At 41.1% G+C, this 14,895-nt stretch overlaps 1 protein-coding gene across 2 annotated transcripts in view; it reads left to right on the forward strand.

The window, feature by feature from the left end:
• LOC147332715 (protein sidekick-2-like) overlaps positions 1 to 14,895 on the forward strand; it is an 86,266-nt gene that overhangs the window by 47,519 nt on the left and 23,852 nt on the right. For both annotated transcript variants that reach the window (XM_086289389.1, XM_086289390.1), the window contains exons 2-12: positions 1,350 to 1,509; positions 2,931 to 3,037; positions 3,303 to 3,450; positions 7,260 to 7,393; positions 11,030 to 11,141; positions 11,560 to 11,750; positions 11,997 to 12,080; positions 12,218 to 12,412; positions 12,875 to 12,991; positions 13,272 to 13,439; positions 13,951 to 14,053. In XM_086289389.1, the coding sequence (XP_086145515.1) occupies positions 1,350 to 1,509; positions 2,931 to 3,037; positions 3,303 to 3,450; positions 7,260 to 7,393; positions 11,030 to 11,141; positions 11,560 to 11,750; positions 11,997 to 12,080; positions 12,218 to 12,412; positions 12,875 to 12,991; positions 13,272 to 13,439; positions 13,951 to 14,053 (1,519 nt within the window). The remainder of the gene's footprint in view (positions 1 to 1,349; positions 1,510 to 2,930; positions 3,038 to 3,302; positions 3,451 to 7,259; positions 7,394 to 11,029; positions 11,142 to 11,559; positions 11,751 to 11,996; positions 12,081 to 12,217; positions 12,413 to 12,874; positions 12,992 to 13,271; positions 13,440 to 13,950; positions 14,054 to 14,895) is intronic.

The following is a 14,895-nucleotide window of genomic DNA, read 5'->3' on the forward strand; positions in this document are numbered from 1 at the left end:
AACAGTGTTTGTTTTTGAAAAGTTCATGTAAGGGTGGTAGAAAGAATGGATTACCCAGGTAGTTTTATCAAAAAAAGAAGAAAAAAAATTGCAAGTTTTGATCTTTTTGTATGATAGAAAATGGACTAAGCTGCAGCTAAGCATAGTGTGTGATTTGTGGCAAGCATGATTGCCGACGTGAAACACAAAGGTGCATAGTCGTTCTTTTATTTTCTGTTTCAATCAGGTCCAATTTGCTGTATCCCCTTCTCTGCCCAGCGAAGGCTGCCCTCACGTTCACCCAGTTCCGCCACACCATCCTCTGCATTTACTGCCATAAATCTTGGCTGTGAACTTGCATATGGGTGCGGAGAGCAAGGGTGGCTCCAGTAATCAGCCATGAGAGTGACTCACCTAGTAGACACAGTACCAGGCATGCTCCAGGCCACAGCGGCATACTGCAGCTATTAATACAGACTTTAATTAGCCCGCCACAAACACTGGCACAATCAGCTCAGTGTCGCCCATGGCTCGTGAGGCAGACAGATCAATAGGTCTGATCATGCCTTTTTCATCAGCTCAAATGAAAGCACTTTGTCTCCAAGCTCAGCCCTGGACCTTGCATATCACCTTAAAGTCTTTTTGTGGCTGTACTGGCTGTGTGCAGTGTTGCGGATGAGGCCTGTATAATCTGGTTGCATTAGGGAACTATAAAGATAAATGAAGGGAGGCACAGAGTATAACTCATCCTGTCACAGAAAGGATTTTAAGACGGGGAAACTTTGTGTTTTCTAAAGCAGCCCCTATCACCCCTACCCCCCAACGCTTCCTAATTTCTCACTCTCTCCACCTCTAGCATGCTTGTTTTTCGCAGTATTTTTCTCCATCTGCTTTTGGCCTATTCCACTTCCCCCTTCCCTCCATCTCCCTCTTCTTGCCTGTCTCCCTCCCCATCCTCTTTTACTGATGTAGAGGTATGGAAGTGTTCATTTACACTTCTTCTGCTGCACAAATTGCTCTTCTACCTCTATGCCAGCACATTTCAATTTGAAATAAAGGAGTAAGCTGCTTTCGCGGTAACAACTTATTCCGTGTGCTTTTTGGCAGGCTTTTCTGTTGACCTTCAAGTTCCCAATCAGTGCAGAAGAAAAATGGAAATAGCTTGTTCTGAGTCCTCTTTTTTTCCCTGTGAATTGCTCAAATTGTGTTGTGTCTCCTCGCAGAGGTTACTGAATCACTGCCATTTTTACTACCCTCACTCAGCTGCTTCGCTTTTTCCTTCTTTTTCTTCCTTTTTACTCATCTTTTCCTTTATGTTTTGTATGACTCAGTTTTCCTTCTTCTTCTTCTTCTCTTTCTTTTTCTAATAGATGATGTCCCACCTTATTTTAAGATGGAGCCTCCTCAAACCCAGGTTCACCTGGAGGGAAATCGCTTAGTACTTACTTGCATGGCTGAGGGCAGCTGGCCCCTGGAATTCAAATGGATCTACAATGGTACTGAGCTTACACGTTTCTCCTTGGAATACAGGTGAGGAATGCAACCTTGCTTGCCTGCAATAATTCTTTTTTTCCCTTATCTTAACCCTAAGTATCTTACTACATGAGGACATTTTAGAGGCATTTAATTGTAACTAATAGCACAATTGCTCATTTTTATTCATATTCCAAACTCATTTCTATGGATTTATTCAGGACTGATTTGGCTGCATATCTCCCTTGAAACATAGCATCTTGTGTTCAAGGGATTATCAAATTTATTCCGATTTGTATCTCACACTGCATTCAACATTCCGAGATGGTGTGTGCAGATAAATATTCTTTACTCTCCCCTCTCTTGCGGTTTGCTGAAACTATCACTGCCGTAATAAAATCAGACAATGCAAATTCTTTTTTATCAGCTTATATGGTGTGGATGGGCCACTTTGATCTGTGAGCTGTAGTATGCTTTTTCACTTATTTTGGAGATGTTCTGGACACCTCGTATTACATATTTCAGCCTCTAAACACAATGTTGAATTATTGGAACAACTCAGCGTGGTAAAAGAAGTGTTCACCCTGCGCTAACAAGTCCTCTGTGCATGTGTGCGTGTGTGCCCACTTCTACATGTACAGTATGCTTGTGTAGCATTATGCCTGCATGCGAGTTAACAGGTGACAGATGCAGTCCACAGTGGAAGTCACTTTCAATCCAATTTTAGCACAGTTTCCTAGACTCCACTCACAGTCATACCAAAACCCTAGACATGGACAGACACGCTAAGGTGGTAGTGTCTGATTGCTATCGCTGCCCCCCTCCCCACCATCCCTTCGCTGCCTGTTATACCTACCTTCTTTCACACATCCTCTCTCTCCCCTTCATCTTTTTCTTCTCTCCTTGTCTTTCCTAAGCATTTGGCTGCGCTCTCACGTGGCTTAGTCTCTGGGTCTGCCTTGCAGGCCAGCCCTCTGCTTGTTATTCTTCACCAGCCCTGATCAAAGAGGAGAACTGGAATCCATTTAATCAGACCCCCCACCCCCCCTTACCCCCCGAATTGCAGTGCAGGGGGGAACATGGCTGGGGTGGAAGCTACACTCCTAAGTGGCTGTAGCAAACGGGAGTAACTGCTTAGGTTATTTTGCTAGTATTTCACATGCACCATCTGGATGGAGGAATCGCGTTTTGTGAGTCCTGCCAGTCAGGACCTGCGCTCTACATTAAAATTTCCACTGTCCAGGATTACATCAGCAGCAAATAACACTTCAAAGATGCGCTGTTATTTTCCTTTTTTTAGACCATTTATGTCTTATTACAAAGAGGAATGTCATTAAGGCACCGTTTCAGGTGCCCACTGAAACATGTCAATTAATTTAGCATCTTGAGTGTGGGTGATAATAGCAGCAAGATGACAAATGTTGCTGTCTGTCATGCTGATGATGACTAATTGCAGTTGTGTTGCGTGTGCCCATTAGGTACCTGATCCCCTCGCTGGACCGATCGCACGCTGGCCATTACCGCTGTATTGTGAGAAACCGAGTTGGTGCTATAATGCAGTGCAGCACTGAAGTGCAGGTTGCCTGTGAGTAAAGGATTCTTTCTATACATCCTCCATTCTGGCAGATTAAGGGCAAGACACTGTTTTTGTGAAAAGCTCGTCATGCACACTATGTGGATGAGTCACTTTGTTTTAAGGCGCTTAGCTTTTGAAAAAGGTACATAACATTAATGCTAATAATGGCAATTGTTTATTTCCATCCTTTTTGCTGGCAGGCATTTTCAGCATTTTCTGTTCTAGTATCTTTTCTCTGTCTCCCTCTTGTTAACTCACTTTTTATGTCTCCTAGATATGGGGGGTTTTGTGGAAGGTGAGAGGTCTCAAACTGTGTCCCAGGGCGAGGGTGCTCTAATCCGTGCACCACGTATACACAGTTTCCCCAGGCCCCAGATTACCTGGTTCAGAGATGGGCGTAAGATTCCCTCCAGCAGTCGCATGTAAGCCTCCATTCACCCCAATTTGATTGCTTTAGTTTAGACAAAGCATTTATGCATCTTACTTGTGTTTTTCTGTGCCTGTCTCAGAAAGTTCTCTCATATATGAGCTGTAGATGAATGCAGAGCTGTTGAAATAGAATATCTTTCACTTCAGAGAACTCTAAGAGGTTCAATACTGCTCACAGATTTTTTTTTTTCCAATCCCCCCACACACCATGAGTGAAGTTGAGCAGAATAGTTGATGAACGAATGTTGGCACAGGCCTTGTGTTCATCATTGAATCGCCTCTCAGTGATAAAGCGGGTTATTATATTGGCCCTATTGACTTTGCAGGCAGAATGATTGAAGGGTAGAGATAGAGCAGGCAGCAGAGGAACCAATTAGACAAAATTGGACAAAAGGCCTCAATTGATGATAGGTTTGACTGACAGCACTCACCCCTGGTTAGATTTCTGTCTTGAAGGGTCTATGTGTGTGTGTGTGTGTGTGTGTGTGTGTGTGTGTGTGTGTGTGTGTGTGTGTGTGTGTGCATGTGTGTGTTTGCATATCTTGCAGACATTTGTTATGTTTATGTATTTCAAACAGTTTTTAAATGATGATTTCATTTATTAAGGGGGAAAAGGCTATCCAAACATAACTGAAAAAGTATTTCCCCCCCTTGTTAAATCAATAATTCACTAACCACAAGCAGGCCTGATTACTGCCAGACCTACTAAATCAAGTAAAAGCTGTTTGACAAAGTGAAGTAGGTTAAAAGATCTCAAAAAACCACCATGCCACCAGTTCACCAACTGCCATCATTCTGGAAAGGGTTATAAAACCATTTCTAAGGCTTTGGGATTTCAGCAAACCACAGTGATCGCCATTATCCACAATTGGAGAACATTTGTAACAGTGGTCAACCTTCCTAGAAGTGGTAGGCCAACCAAAATTACTGCAAAAGCACATCAACAACTCATCCAGGAGGTCCCAAAAAAAAGACCGAGAACAACATCTAAAGAACTGCAGGCCTCACTCGCCTAATTTAAGGTTAGTGTTTATGATTCCACAGTAGAAAAAACAGTGGACAAAAATGGCATCATTAAGAGTTTCAAGATGAAAACCGTTGCTGACAAACACAAAGGCCCGTCTCACATTTGCAAAAAATGTCTTGATAATTTCCAGTACTTTTAGGAAAATACTCTGTGGACTATCAATACAGAACTATCTGGAAGGTTCGGGTTCTGATATGTCTAGTTTTAAACAAACATCATACCAGCAATCAAACATAGTGGTGGCAGCGTGGTGGTCTGAGGCTGCTTTGCAGCTTTAAGACCTGGACTTTAAGGCCTTTCCCTACTTGATGAAACTATGCATTCTGCTCTTTACCAGAAAATCTTGAAGGAGAACGTCTTAAGCTCTAGCGCACTTGGGTAGTGCAGCAGGACAAGAGGCCCACCTATGAATGGCTACAAAAAACAAAATAAATGTCAATCAAAGTCCAGACTTCAGTCAAATTTCGATGCTTTGGCATGACCTTAAACAGGCTGTTCATGCTTGAAAACCATCCACTGTTGTGGATTTAAAACAATTCTGCAAGGAAGAGTAGGACAAAAATCCTCCTCAGCGATCTCAAAGATTTATTGCCAGTTATCACAAATGCTTGACTGCAGTTCTTGCTGCCACAACCAGTTATTAGGTTCAGAGGACACATTTCACACAGGGACAGTTCCAATTGGAAACACATTTCCAAGTGCCGGTCTGTGTAGTGAATTTTTCTTTATTTATCTGTTTCTGTTTTTTGAATTATGTGGAAATATCCAATATTCCTTAATAAATACTGTGAAATTAATATCTGTTATCCAGAAAAGAGATGTAGGCTGTCTATAATGTCACAGAAAGCACCTCCTTATCTATGATCACCATCATGTCATAGCTGACATGAAGACATTTACCCTGGGCTGCATGTTGTTGGTTAAAGCATAGATTTGGTGAAAGTACTTTCGGAGTCCAGCTGTAAAAGTTGCAGTAGAAGCACTGAGGAATATTGTAAGAAAAATCTCAGTCCTTTCCATGAATGTCCAACCAATCCCAGAGCTAGTTATCGTGTTGTTTAGAGGTGAATCTTATTAGAAGCAAAGCAGTGAAACTTTGCACCGTGACAATGTGAGTCACTGACAGGATACTCTACATTTACCGCTTGTTTGCTCGCTTTGTGTCAGGCCACATTGATATTCACAGGTGTGTGTCTGTGTATCAATGTGCGTTTCTTTAAGTGTCTGTTGAATCTGTAAGAGCCTCAGCTCCTAATTGTCCAGGAGTCTGTCTGTTTATCCTGCACCGATCAGGTGGATGCTGGCAGATACAATGAGCCTAATCTGGCCCCATGCTTGGCGTCAGCTCTCATTTTCACCAAACCATCAGCCTAACCTACATTTAGTCATTCAAGAGGGTGCTGGGCCACAGCAGTGACAGAAAAGATTGGACTTGAAAACTGCACCTTTTACACATTCATGGTTTTTATATGTGTGTGTATTTTCTGAAAATTGTCATAAATACTACAAATGCAATTACCGTGAGAAAAATCCATTTTAAGTGCATAAATAACTACTCGAGCGGTTGTTAGATTTATTGTGAAATAGAGCCAATATTTGATATTTGCCTATATTTCAGTCCAAGAAATATACAAATTTAAAGAAATATACAAATTTAAAAAGTAAAGAAGAGAAACACCCATGACTGATGATGTTGCATAGTTTGTCAATCAGAAGGTATTCTCCCTCTTACGCTCGCTTCCCTCATTCAAAAAATAGGGAACGCCACAAATACAACAACCAGCCAAAATGGGACATCTAAAAATGAGTAATCCACTTGAAACAATAAAAACTCATTATTTTTTAAACTGCATTATCATATCATCTTATTTGAGTCCTTACTAAGCATAGATGTCACAACCAGCAAATGTTAAGGAAATATGTCTGAATCAACGGCTTTTTAACCAAATATCAACATCAGTATTGGTCGTGAGAGCCTAAACCTTACATACTACTTTACTGCTTTTTAACTTTCTTTTCAAATCTCCATCAACCAGGAAGAACTGCATAAAGATGAATCCTGATGTCTCTTGTATACCTCAAATATGTTGAAATCAAAGTTCATTAGTTGCACCAAGCTGTCTATTAAGAGAAATAGCCAACAGCGTCAATAGCCAGCCAAGCAACTGCTTCCATGGACAAAACTCAGACTGGCCGCAAGTGTGTTTCTGTAGAAACCCTCTGGGATCTATAACAATTAAAATGACAGTGAACCCTTTAATGAAGTACTTTATATATTAAGCAGATAATAAAAAGCAAGACATGTTCTGAGTTATTTCCTAAACACACTGTGTATATTGTAGAGAGAAGTGCTCATAAAATTGTCTCTCTCTGCTTCTTTTCAGTGGTAATTTATGTGATATGTATGCGTATGTGTGTCAGTTTACCCTTCAGATTTATTGACTGTGTGAAACAACTACTCACTGGTTTAATGATTTGAGTGTTTCTGTGTGCTTGTTAATGTGTTTATGTGTGCGAATGTACGGTTTTGGGTTTGTTTGAGGATGAATTTTGCAATGTACAGCAGTTGGCTGAAATGAAATGGACTGGAAATTTCTACCACTCTTTGCACCTTTTAATTGGAAGCCAAATTGGTGGCCTTAATTTGGTGCAGCTGCACACTACCTAAAGGCAGTTTGTAGCTTTCTGAGACTAGGGTGATTGTTGCAGGAATTATTATTCACTAATGCACTGTCCTTAAAACTAATGCGTGTTTTTATTTGCATGGATACTCAGTGCCATCGCCCTGGACAACACGCTCGTCATCCTGTCCACCGTGGCCCCTGACGCAGGACGTTATTATGCCCAGGCAGTTAATGATAAAAACGGGGAGAACAAAACCAGTCAGCCCATCACTCTCACAGTGGAGAGTAAGTACTCACACGTGCGCATACATGTGTACATGCGTATACACAGGAAACAGACTTCTTCGCCCACAGAGTAAAGACACAGCAGGTTGTTTGTGTCAACATGTTGTTGCAGATGAAAATGTAGTTTTGGGTTGTGTTTTTTTTTTTAAATTTGTGTATTTCCTCTTGGCGCATCACTTAGATACACATTTTATTTAACACAGTGGCAACACAACAGGTTGCTCAGCCAAAAACAGTAGAAACAGAGATAGCGCCCTCTACTGACAGGTGCTTTCTTTATTTCCCGATTTCTCTTTCTAAAAAATACATGCTTATCATACTCATTACCTGCAGCATAATAGATGTCCTCTTATTCTCCAAGGCCTACTCCAACCTCTGGCTTCAATAGCGAATTACAATGTTTTAGGTGGAACTCCAGCAGGACCTCTGTGAAAAGGCAGAAAGGCCCCATGGAGTACAACTTTGGTTGAAATCCTCCTAACAAAAAAACCAAAAATGAATTCTGAAAATGACGCTGAGCACACAGGGAATGATTAAGCATACACACGCCTACATCAACACACAAATCAAAGCAGAAGGTCGGCCTCAATTATAAAACCCACATGTGCATAATTTCAAATAAAGTTCGGCATTGGCGGCAGAAGCATGGTTTTAAGTCAAATGATTATGTAGTTTAACTGAACCTGCCGCTTCCTTATCCTCCCACCTACTGTCACCGTTTCTTATCTAAACAAAGTCACACAAATGCTCGCGCCTCTTATTTACTTTCATCTCAACAACATCAGTCTTTCTTCGCCTACCTCGACGACCCAATTAAAGGAGTCACTCAGTGTATTTTTCTAGCTATCTGGACAGAATTCCACATGATAGTATCCACATGATAAAAGTCACCATAGGGTTAACAGTGGGATGTTAACTGTAATATTGAAAATTAAAAACTCTTTGTTCTGCGCACTTTTAATGGCAGCTTCCTTCTCGCGCCAGCATCTGCTCATCATATCTTTAATGCATCATTTGTAATTCAGTGCTCAACACGCACGGGGATCAGATATCACTGGATATCACCCAGTCTGACCTTGCAGATAACACCGTTGTAGTTTGCATCTGAAAGCCAATAAGTTTATTTAATTTTACAACTGCATTTGTTCGTTGTAGCAATTCTCTGGATAAAAGACTAAACAATATGCAGTAGAGGGAGCACCATCTTCCTAAGGGAGCATACAAATGAGACAGAGCTGGGTGTAATAGTGAAAGGCGAACTGGAGTCGGATAAAGCTCCATGCACGCAGACATTCAGCATCCTTTTTAATATTCCTTAGATTGTGAAGTGCTCTGTAGTTGACTTGGATTTACAGTTGTTTTTAGATACAGACAGATGTAAACAGGGTGGCACCCTTAGTAGTGAGAATTTGCTATGCAAGTCACCGCATAAATTTTTGCATTACACACTTGAGGTATCCTCAACACTGGGAGTTCATGAACTGCAATGCATTAATTACCGTGTGCCGAGGAACCAGTCGTGTCTACTGGAAAATTAAATGAGTTCTTTGATAAGTCAAATGGAATCCCACTTTTTGCTGCGTTGTTGGCAAACACGGGCTACATTTCCAGCCAAATATGTGGGGCATTTCACTTAATTAAACAAAACTGTTCAATTTCCGTGTTTACACAGATTTGTAAAACATTTAGTAAAACTCAAATCAAAATTAAAGTGTTAACAGCCACTCTGTGTAAAGGCGAGTACTTCACACAACATGCCAATCATCACATTTTCAGCAGCTTCAGCATGACTCTGTCAAGAGTTCTATTTAATAAATCATTCATAAATTATATGTGATCTTGGTGATTTTCAGCTTTAAATCTTCTTTGTAGAAGATTAATATTAATGCTGTTTGAGTGACTCTTTTCCATCAGTTTCTTTCTTCTCATTTTTCACTTTCACACTTACTTGTCGACTGAAACCTATGCCAATCAAACCTTACGCAAAGTCTTGCTTGTTAATTAGTCGCAAAATTTACACGGATCTGCCAAATTCTGTAATCTCACAGAAGTATAGCCAGTAACTGCAGAACCAAGTAACTACGATTTTTCCTCACTAAGCTCTTGGACAAAGGCAAATCATTGTAGCATGTTTATTTCTTTTTGTGTGGTTTTTTTTTTTTAGCTTTCTAGGGACTAAAAGGCAGCTATTATAGATGGATTGATTGGTCTTCATTATGCTGATTATTAATAATGTCAACAATGTACTCAAAATGATACTTGATACGTTGATGAAAGGATTTAATTAATAATACCAAGCCTTCAGACTGATGCAGTACCACCAATTCTATGTATTTACCAGTTAATCAATAGGTAATTTGTTGCCTAGAAATATAAAAGTAATTTTGAATAAGGTTCAAACGAGCAAAACATTTAACTGCTCATCTCGATCTCTCATCAAATTTCCGAGATGATGACTGCAAAACATTCCTATCTGTTCATTTCCGTCTGTCAAGCGTCCTACAAATGATTTTTGCTTTCTCTTTTGTGTGTGTGTGTGTGTGTGTGTGTGTGTGTGTGTGTGTGTGTGTGTGTGTGTGTGTGTGTGTGTGTGTTTTTAAATCTCTGTGCCGCCATGAAGAAAATCTTTGGATATTTGGGAATTCTTTGGCGTTAACTTTAATTGTTTATTTTTGAAATGTTTAATTCGTTCTGAAGAAATGTCAGCAGCATGTTAATTTCGTGTTGTTTGTTGTTTCCTTCCATGTTATGTTCTGGAAAGAATTTGAAGATACTTGGATACTGCATTTTAATTTGTTTTATATATATATATATATATATATATATATATATATATATATATATATATATATTATTTTTTTTTTTTTTTTTTTTTTAGGTATTTATTTGACTGATGATCAGGAAACTATGCAGTAATCACATGGCGAGTAGAGTCAAAGTGGTAATAACTCACAGGTCTATTTTTAGTCAGTGTTTGTAGAGGAAGCATTGCTACAGTACTGTAGAGATTCTACAGGACTGAGCAAGAAAAGGTTGAGATTTATAATCAGGTGCTGCAAAATAACAACAACAATAATAAAAACTTAATTAGAGCCCTTATTAACCTGAGATGGTCTCACACGGACATCCGGAAACAAACTTCAAAGCGATGCATGCACACAGCACACTGTAAATGTCCAATCACTCAGACATATACAAGTTCACAGGCCCATACCCGTACTCCGGGGAGGTGGGGGGAAAATGAGATCAGATTCAGAGAGAGATCACTGATTGAGGGCAGTGAATCGATGGTTGGCTGGAGGCTCTGTGAAACCCGTGAGTGATGGTGCCGCATTTAATCGCCTTTTCTGTTTGTCTCAATTATGTTACATAATGGCTTCTTAACACCTGGGCTAACACCATGCTCAGTAAATGCCGTGTGCACTAGAAAGAGGATCTAAAGTAAAGACAGGGGCGTTAATAGTTGGTTGATAGCATGCTGGCTACTTGGTTGTGATGGTGACAAATTGTCAGTCTCTGTGTAAGGATCTAGTCATGCTCAGTTGGCTATATCAGGCAGAGGCACAGGCTTAATCTGAGACTGGCATGCAATTTAAAGATTTCTTTCACTTTTGTGCGTTTCTGTGTGTGTGATAGATGTGGGAGGACCCGCAGACCCCATTGCCCCCTCCATCATCATCCCCCCAAAGAACACCAGTGTAACAGTCGGGAGAAACGAAGCTATCATGGAGTGTGTTGCCAATGCAAGGTAAATGTTCACAAAGAGACATGCAGATCCTGAGGAGGAGACTGCAAATACACACAGTCAGGCATTCACACATTATCAAAACACCACCACCTTCTCCCACCCCCGCATCTGATATTTTGTGATTTAAATGAATCTTTTGTTTGAACATAATAAAAAGTGTTTTGCACATCTCTCATTTTGTACCTCTCCTCCATTCTTCCCTTTGATTCAGGGCTTCACTCTGTTCTTCCAATCTTGCACAATCCCGGTTCTGAAATCTGACTATTATCTCAAATTCAAAGACTTAATCAGAATGACAGATGTATCCCATTGCTCCCCCAGTGCTCTGTAACCTTGAAACAGAATATAAATCTATATTAAAAACCACGCTCTCGGTCTCTTGCTCTCTTTTTCTCTTTTTCATCTTTTTCTTTTTCAGGCCTCTTGTCAAAATGAGTATCACTTGGAGAAAAGACGGGGCAGTGGTCAATACAGGGATTCGCGATTTTGGCCGTAGATTGGTCATCAGCTTGCCTGCAGTTAGCGATAGTGGCTACTATGAGTGTGAAGCGTCACTTCGGAGCAGCAGTGTCCCCTCCGTCACGGCCGGGGCCTACCTGCATGTTCTTGGTAAACAACGTTACAACATACATTTTGACCCTACAGAAAGCAGCTTAGCCTAAATGATCAGTGCTAATCTTCAAGCTTTCAGAGTCTCCATTCAAAGTTTATATTTCAGTATTAACGCTAATACTGTTATATAAAGTCGTGTAAATGCGCTATTGCCAGATGACGGTGATGATAAAAAGCACGCATTAGTTTTGTAGCTGTTTTTAAAGGCTATTAGCGAGCAATCACTTTTCTTCTTCGGAACAGAATATCCTCTGTTTGTAAAAGAGTCGCCGAGTCACATCAGCGCAGAAATGGAGAAGGTAGTGGATATCCCCTGTCAGGCTCGAGGTTTGTGGTGTTTTTTTTCCACTATGCTCCTGCATGTGTGAAAGACTAAAAAAAGCAGTAAAAAAGAAAAGAAAATGGACTACAGGGTCACAGTGACCAGAGACAAAAAATAAGTAAATCCTTTCCTCCCTCTGCAGGCACACCACAGCCAGAGATAGTGTGGTATAAAGATGCAGTGCCCATCAGCCCGGTGAAGATCCCCAGGTACAGGGTGTTGGTAGGAGGCAGTCTACAGATCAACGGTCTCCTGCCAGATGACACAGGGATGTTTCAGTGCTTTGCTCGCAATCTAGCAGGAGAAATCCAGACAAACACCTACCTTGCCGTTACTAGTATGTCCCCCTTGAAATTTCTTTTCAAAGTTATCCACACGTCTGCTGATTCATTCTGTTTGTCTTTCAGCTCCTTCCTCTCTTCTCTTTCCTAATCCTCTCTTGTCCCACTCTCTGTCTTCCCTTTCTACACCCATCTATCTATATATCTCTTTGCAGTGACAGATTTGTCAGCCTTGGATGCTCGGGCAATTATTGCCTATTTTTGAATGAGAGAATGAGCAGGAGAAGCAGAGAGACAGAGGCGCCTTGTCAGATTCTCAGAGCTGTCTCTGAGAATGAGACTTGACAGCTGCCCCTTTTGTCAAGTCCATTAAGCTCTCAGCTGCTACCTGCTTTATTAGGGAGAAAGCTGTTTATGTCTCTCATTATCACCTCTGTCTTACCTGATTTTGCTTGAACCTATGCGTTTTTCTCTGTGTCTGTGCGTGTGTCTCATATGCCTGACCCCTCCCCATCCAGGTATTGCTCCTAACATAACCGCTGGCCCCTCTGACAGTGCAGTGATTGACAGCATGTCAGTCATCCTACACTGTGAAACCTCGGGAGCCCCGCGGCCAGCCATCACCTGGCAGAAAGGTGCGTGGGCTAACAGCATGAGGTATTGGGGAGATTATTATGCTGCATTTTGACTCGTCAGTTAGACAAGAGCTATGAAAAAGATCCAGAATATATATTTTCTCCAAACAAGCTGTATTTCTTTACTGTTGCTGTGCTGCTTTCCCTTCTGTTTGTTTTCCCTGACATTTCTCCAATACTTTAATCTCTCTTGTTCTTTCCCCACACCCCCCCCCCCCCCCCTTTTTTTGTTCCCCGTCCTTTCTCCCATATCATCGATCACTTCCACCCTTCCCTGCAGGTGAACGTGTCTTGGCCAGTGGATCGGTCCAGCTGCCCAGGTTCACCCTGCTGGAATCGGGCAGCTTACTAATCAGCCCCTCCCACCTGTCTGACGCTGGAACATACACCTGCATGGCCAGTAACTCGAGGGGCATTGACGAGGCTTCAGCTGACCTGTTGGTCTGGGGTAAGCGTAACAGCAACTGGACACCCTCTGTAGAACAGAATAGAAGTTTTTTGGAGCACACCATAAGACTGTGTGATCTAAGCTATTTAAGCTATTCTATTTTAATCTCTCTCTTTATTTTTTACATTGTTCAACACTTGTATAACTTGCTGAAAATGATGAGACCTACTCTAGACCTTTGGAATATGAGAAAAAATAAAAGGAGAAAATGTCTTTTTTGTATTGTTATTATTAAATACATGACGTGTTAAATTCTAGAAGAATTACATGCTTTTTTTTCTCCTAGAGGTCATTGTCAAGACAGTTGGACTTGCACGTGAACTCATTTTTGTGACTAAATTCACATTACAAGTCTCTGTAACCTTGCAAAATACTTTGCCCACTGAAAATAGAATATAATTTATGCTATTTCAGAGAGATATTGAGTGAAAGATGAGACCAATTCCTGTAATCTCTGTTCGGTTCACTGATCAAACAGTCTCTGAATAACAGCCTTTGGGCATTTTCACAGCACGTACCCGCATCACTAAACCGCCACAAGACCAGAGTGTCATCAAAGGGACTAAGGCTGTTATGACCTGTGGTGTAACCCATGATCCCAGTGTCACTGTAAGGTAATTTTTTGGAATATGCTCTCTTTTCTTGTTGGTCTTACTCCTCATTCTTTTTATGTAAGTAAATGTTGTGCAATTAAGTAGCACTTTTCAAAAAGAGCAGTATACGTTCACTTACCAGTAACGTGCCCTTAGGATCACCTTGGATTTTAGTTTCTTGCCCAAGGACACTTTGGCTTATGGAGTTGACAGACATCATGTCAACAATGGGAACTGTAGACAACCTGTTCTACTACCTGAGCCAAGGCCATCCCATATTTTTTAATCACTCCCAGCCTTGCGAACAAGCTTGGGCATCAGTGTTGTACTTAATTAGTTTATGAAATCTGCATGAGATCTCATAGTGTTTATCCACCCTTAGAAGACTTCCTATGGGAAGCATTCGAAATGCTTGGAGTCAGATTTAGGAATTAGTCCATTGCCTTCCCTCATTCTTTAGACAGTCTTGAGCATGACAGAGTGTGTGTACAGGCATCTGTCTCAGAGGGAGTGAAATGATGTCTATGGAGCCCAGTGATTAGAGAGCCTGTCACCTGTGGGCCTACGACATTGATCAGATTGCAGGGTAAACAGATGAATATGTAAACAGAGTAATAACTTCAGACAGCGCCTTTAATTAAACGCAACACAGAGGAGATTAGCTGCAGAGCGCGAATAGTCGCTATTAATCACGGGAGCTCCTAATATTTGCATGTCTGCATGCATGTGCGCATGTAATGGGGGGTGTCCATATGTGTGGGTGGGTTAAATAACGAGGAGCGAAATCCGCGGATGATAAGTTGTGACACAGAGAGAGATTTTTCTGATCCAAACACTTTGCTGCCAGCTTTGTTGCGCTTTTC

This window comes from Aulonocara sp. 'chitande type north' Nkhata Bay, linkage group LG4 (assembly GCF_057382095.1).
Source record: "Aulonocara sp. 'chitande type north' Nkhata Bay isolate Kocher_YH1m ecotype deep benthic linkage group LG4, A_spYH_male_GT1.1, whole genome shotgun sequence".
Taxonomy (NCBI): Eukaryota; Metazoa; Chordata; class Actinopteri; order Cichliformes; family Cichlidae; genus Aulonocara; species Aulonocara sp. 'chitande type north' Nkhata Bay.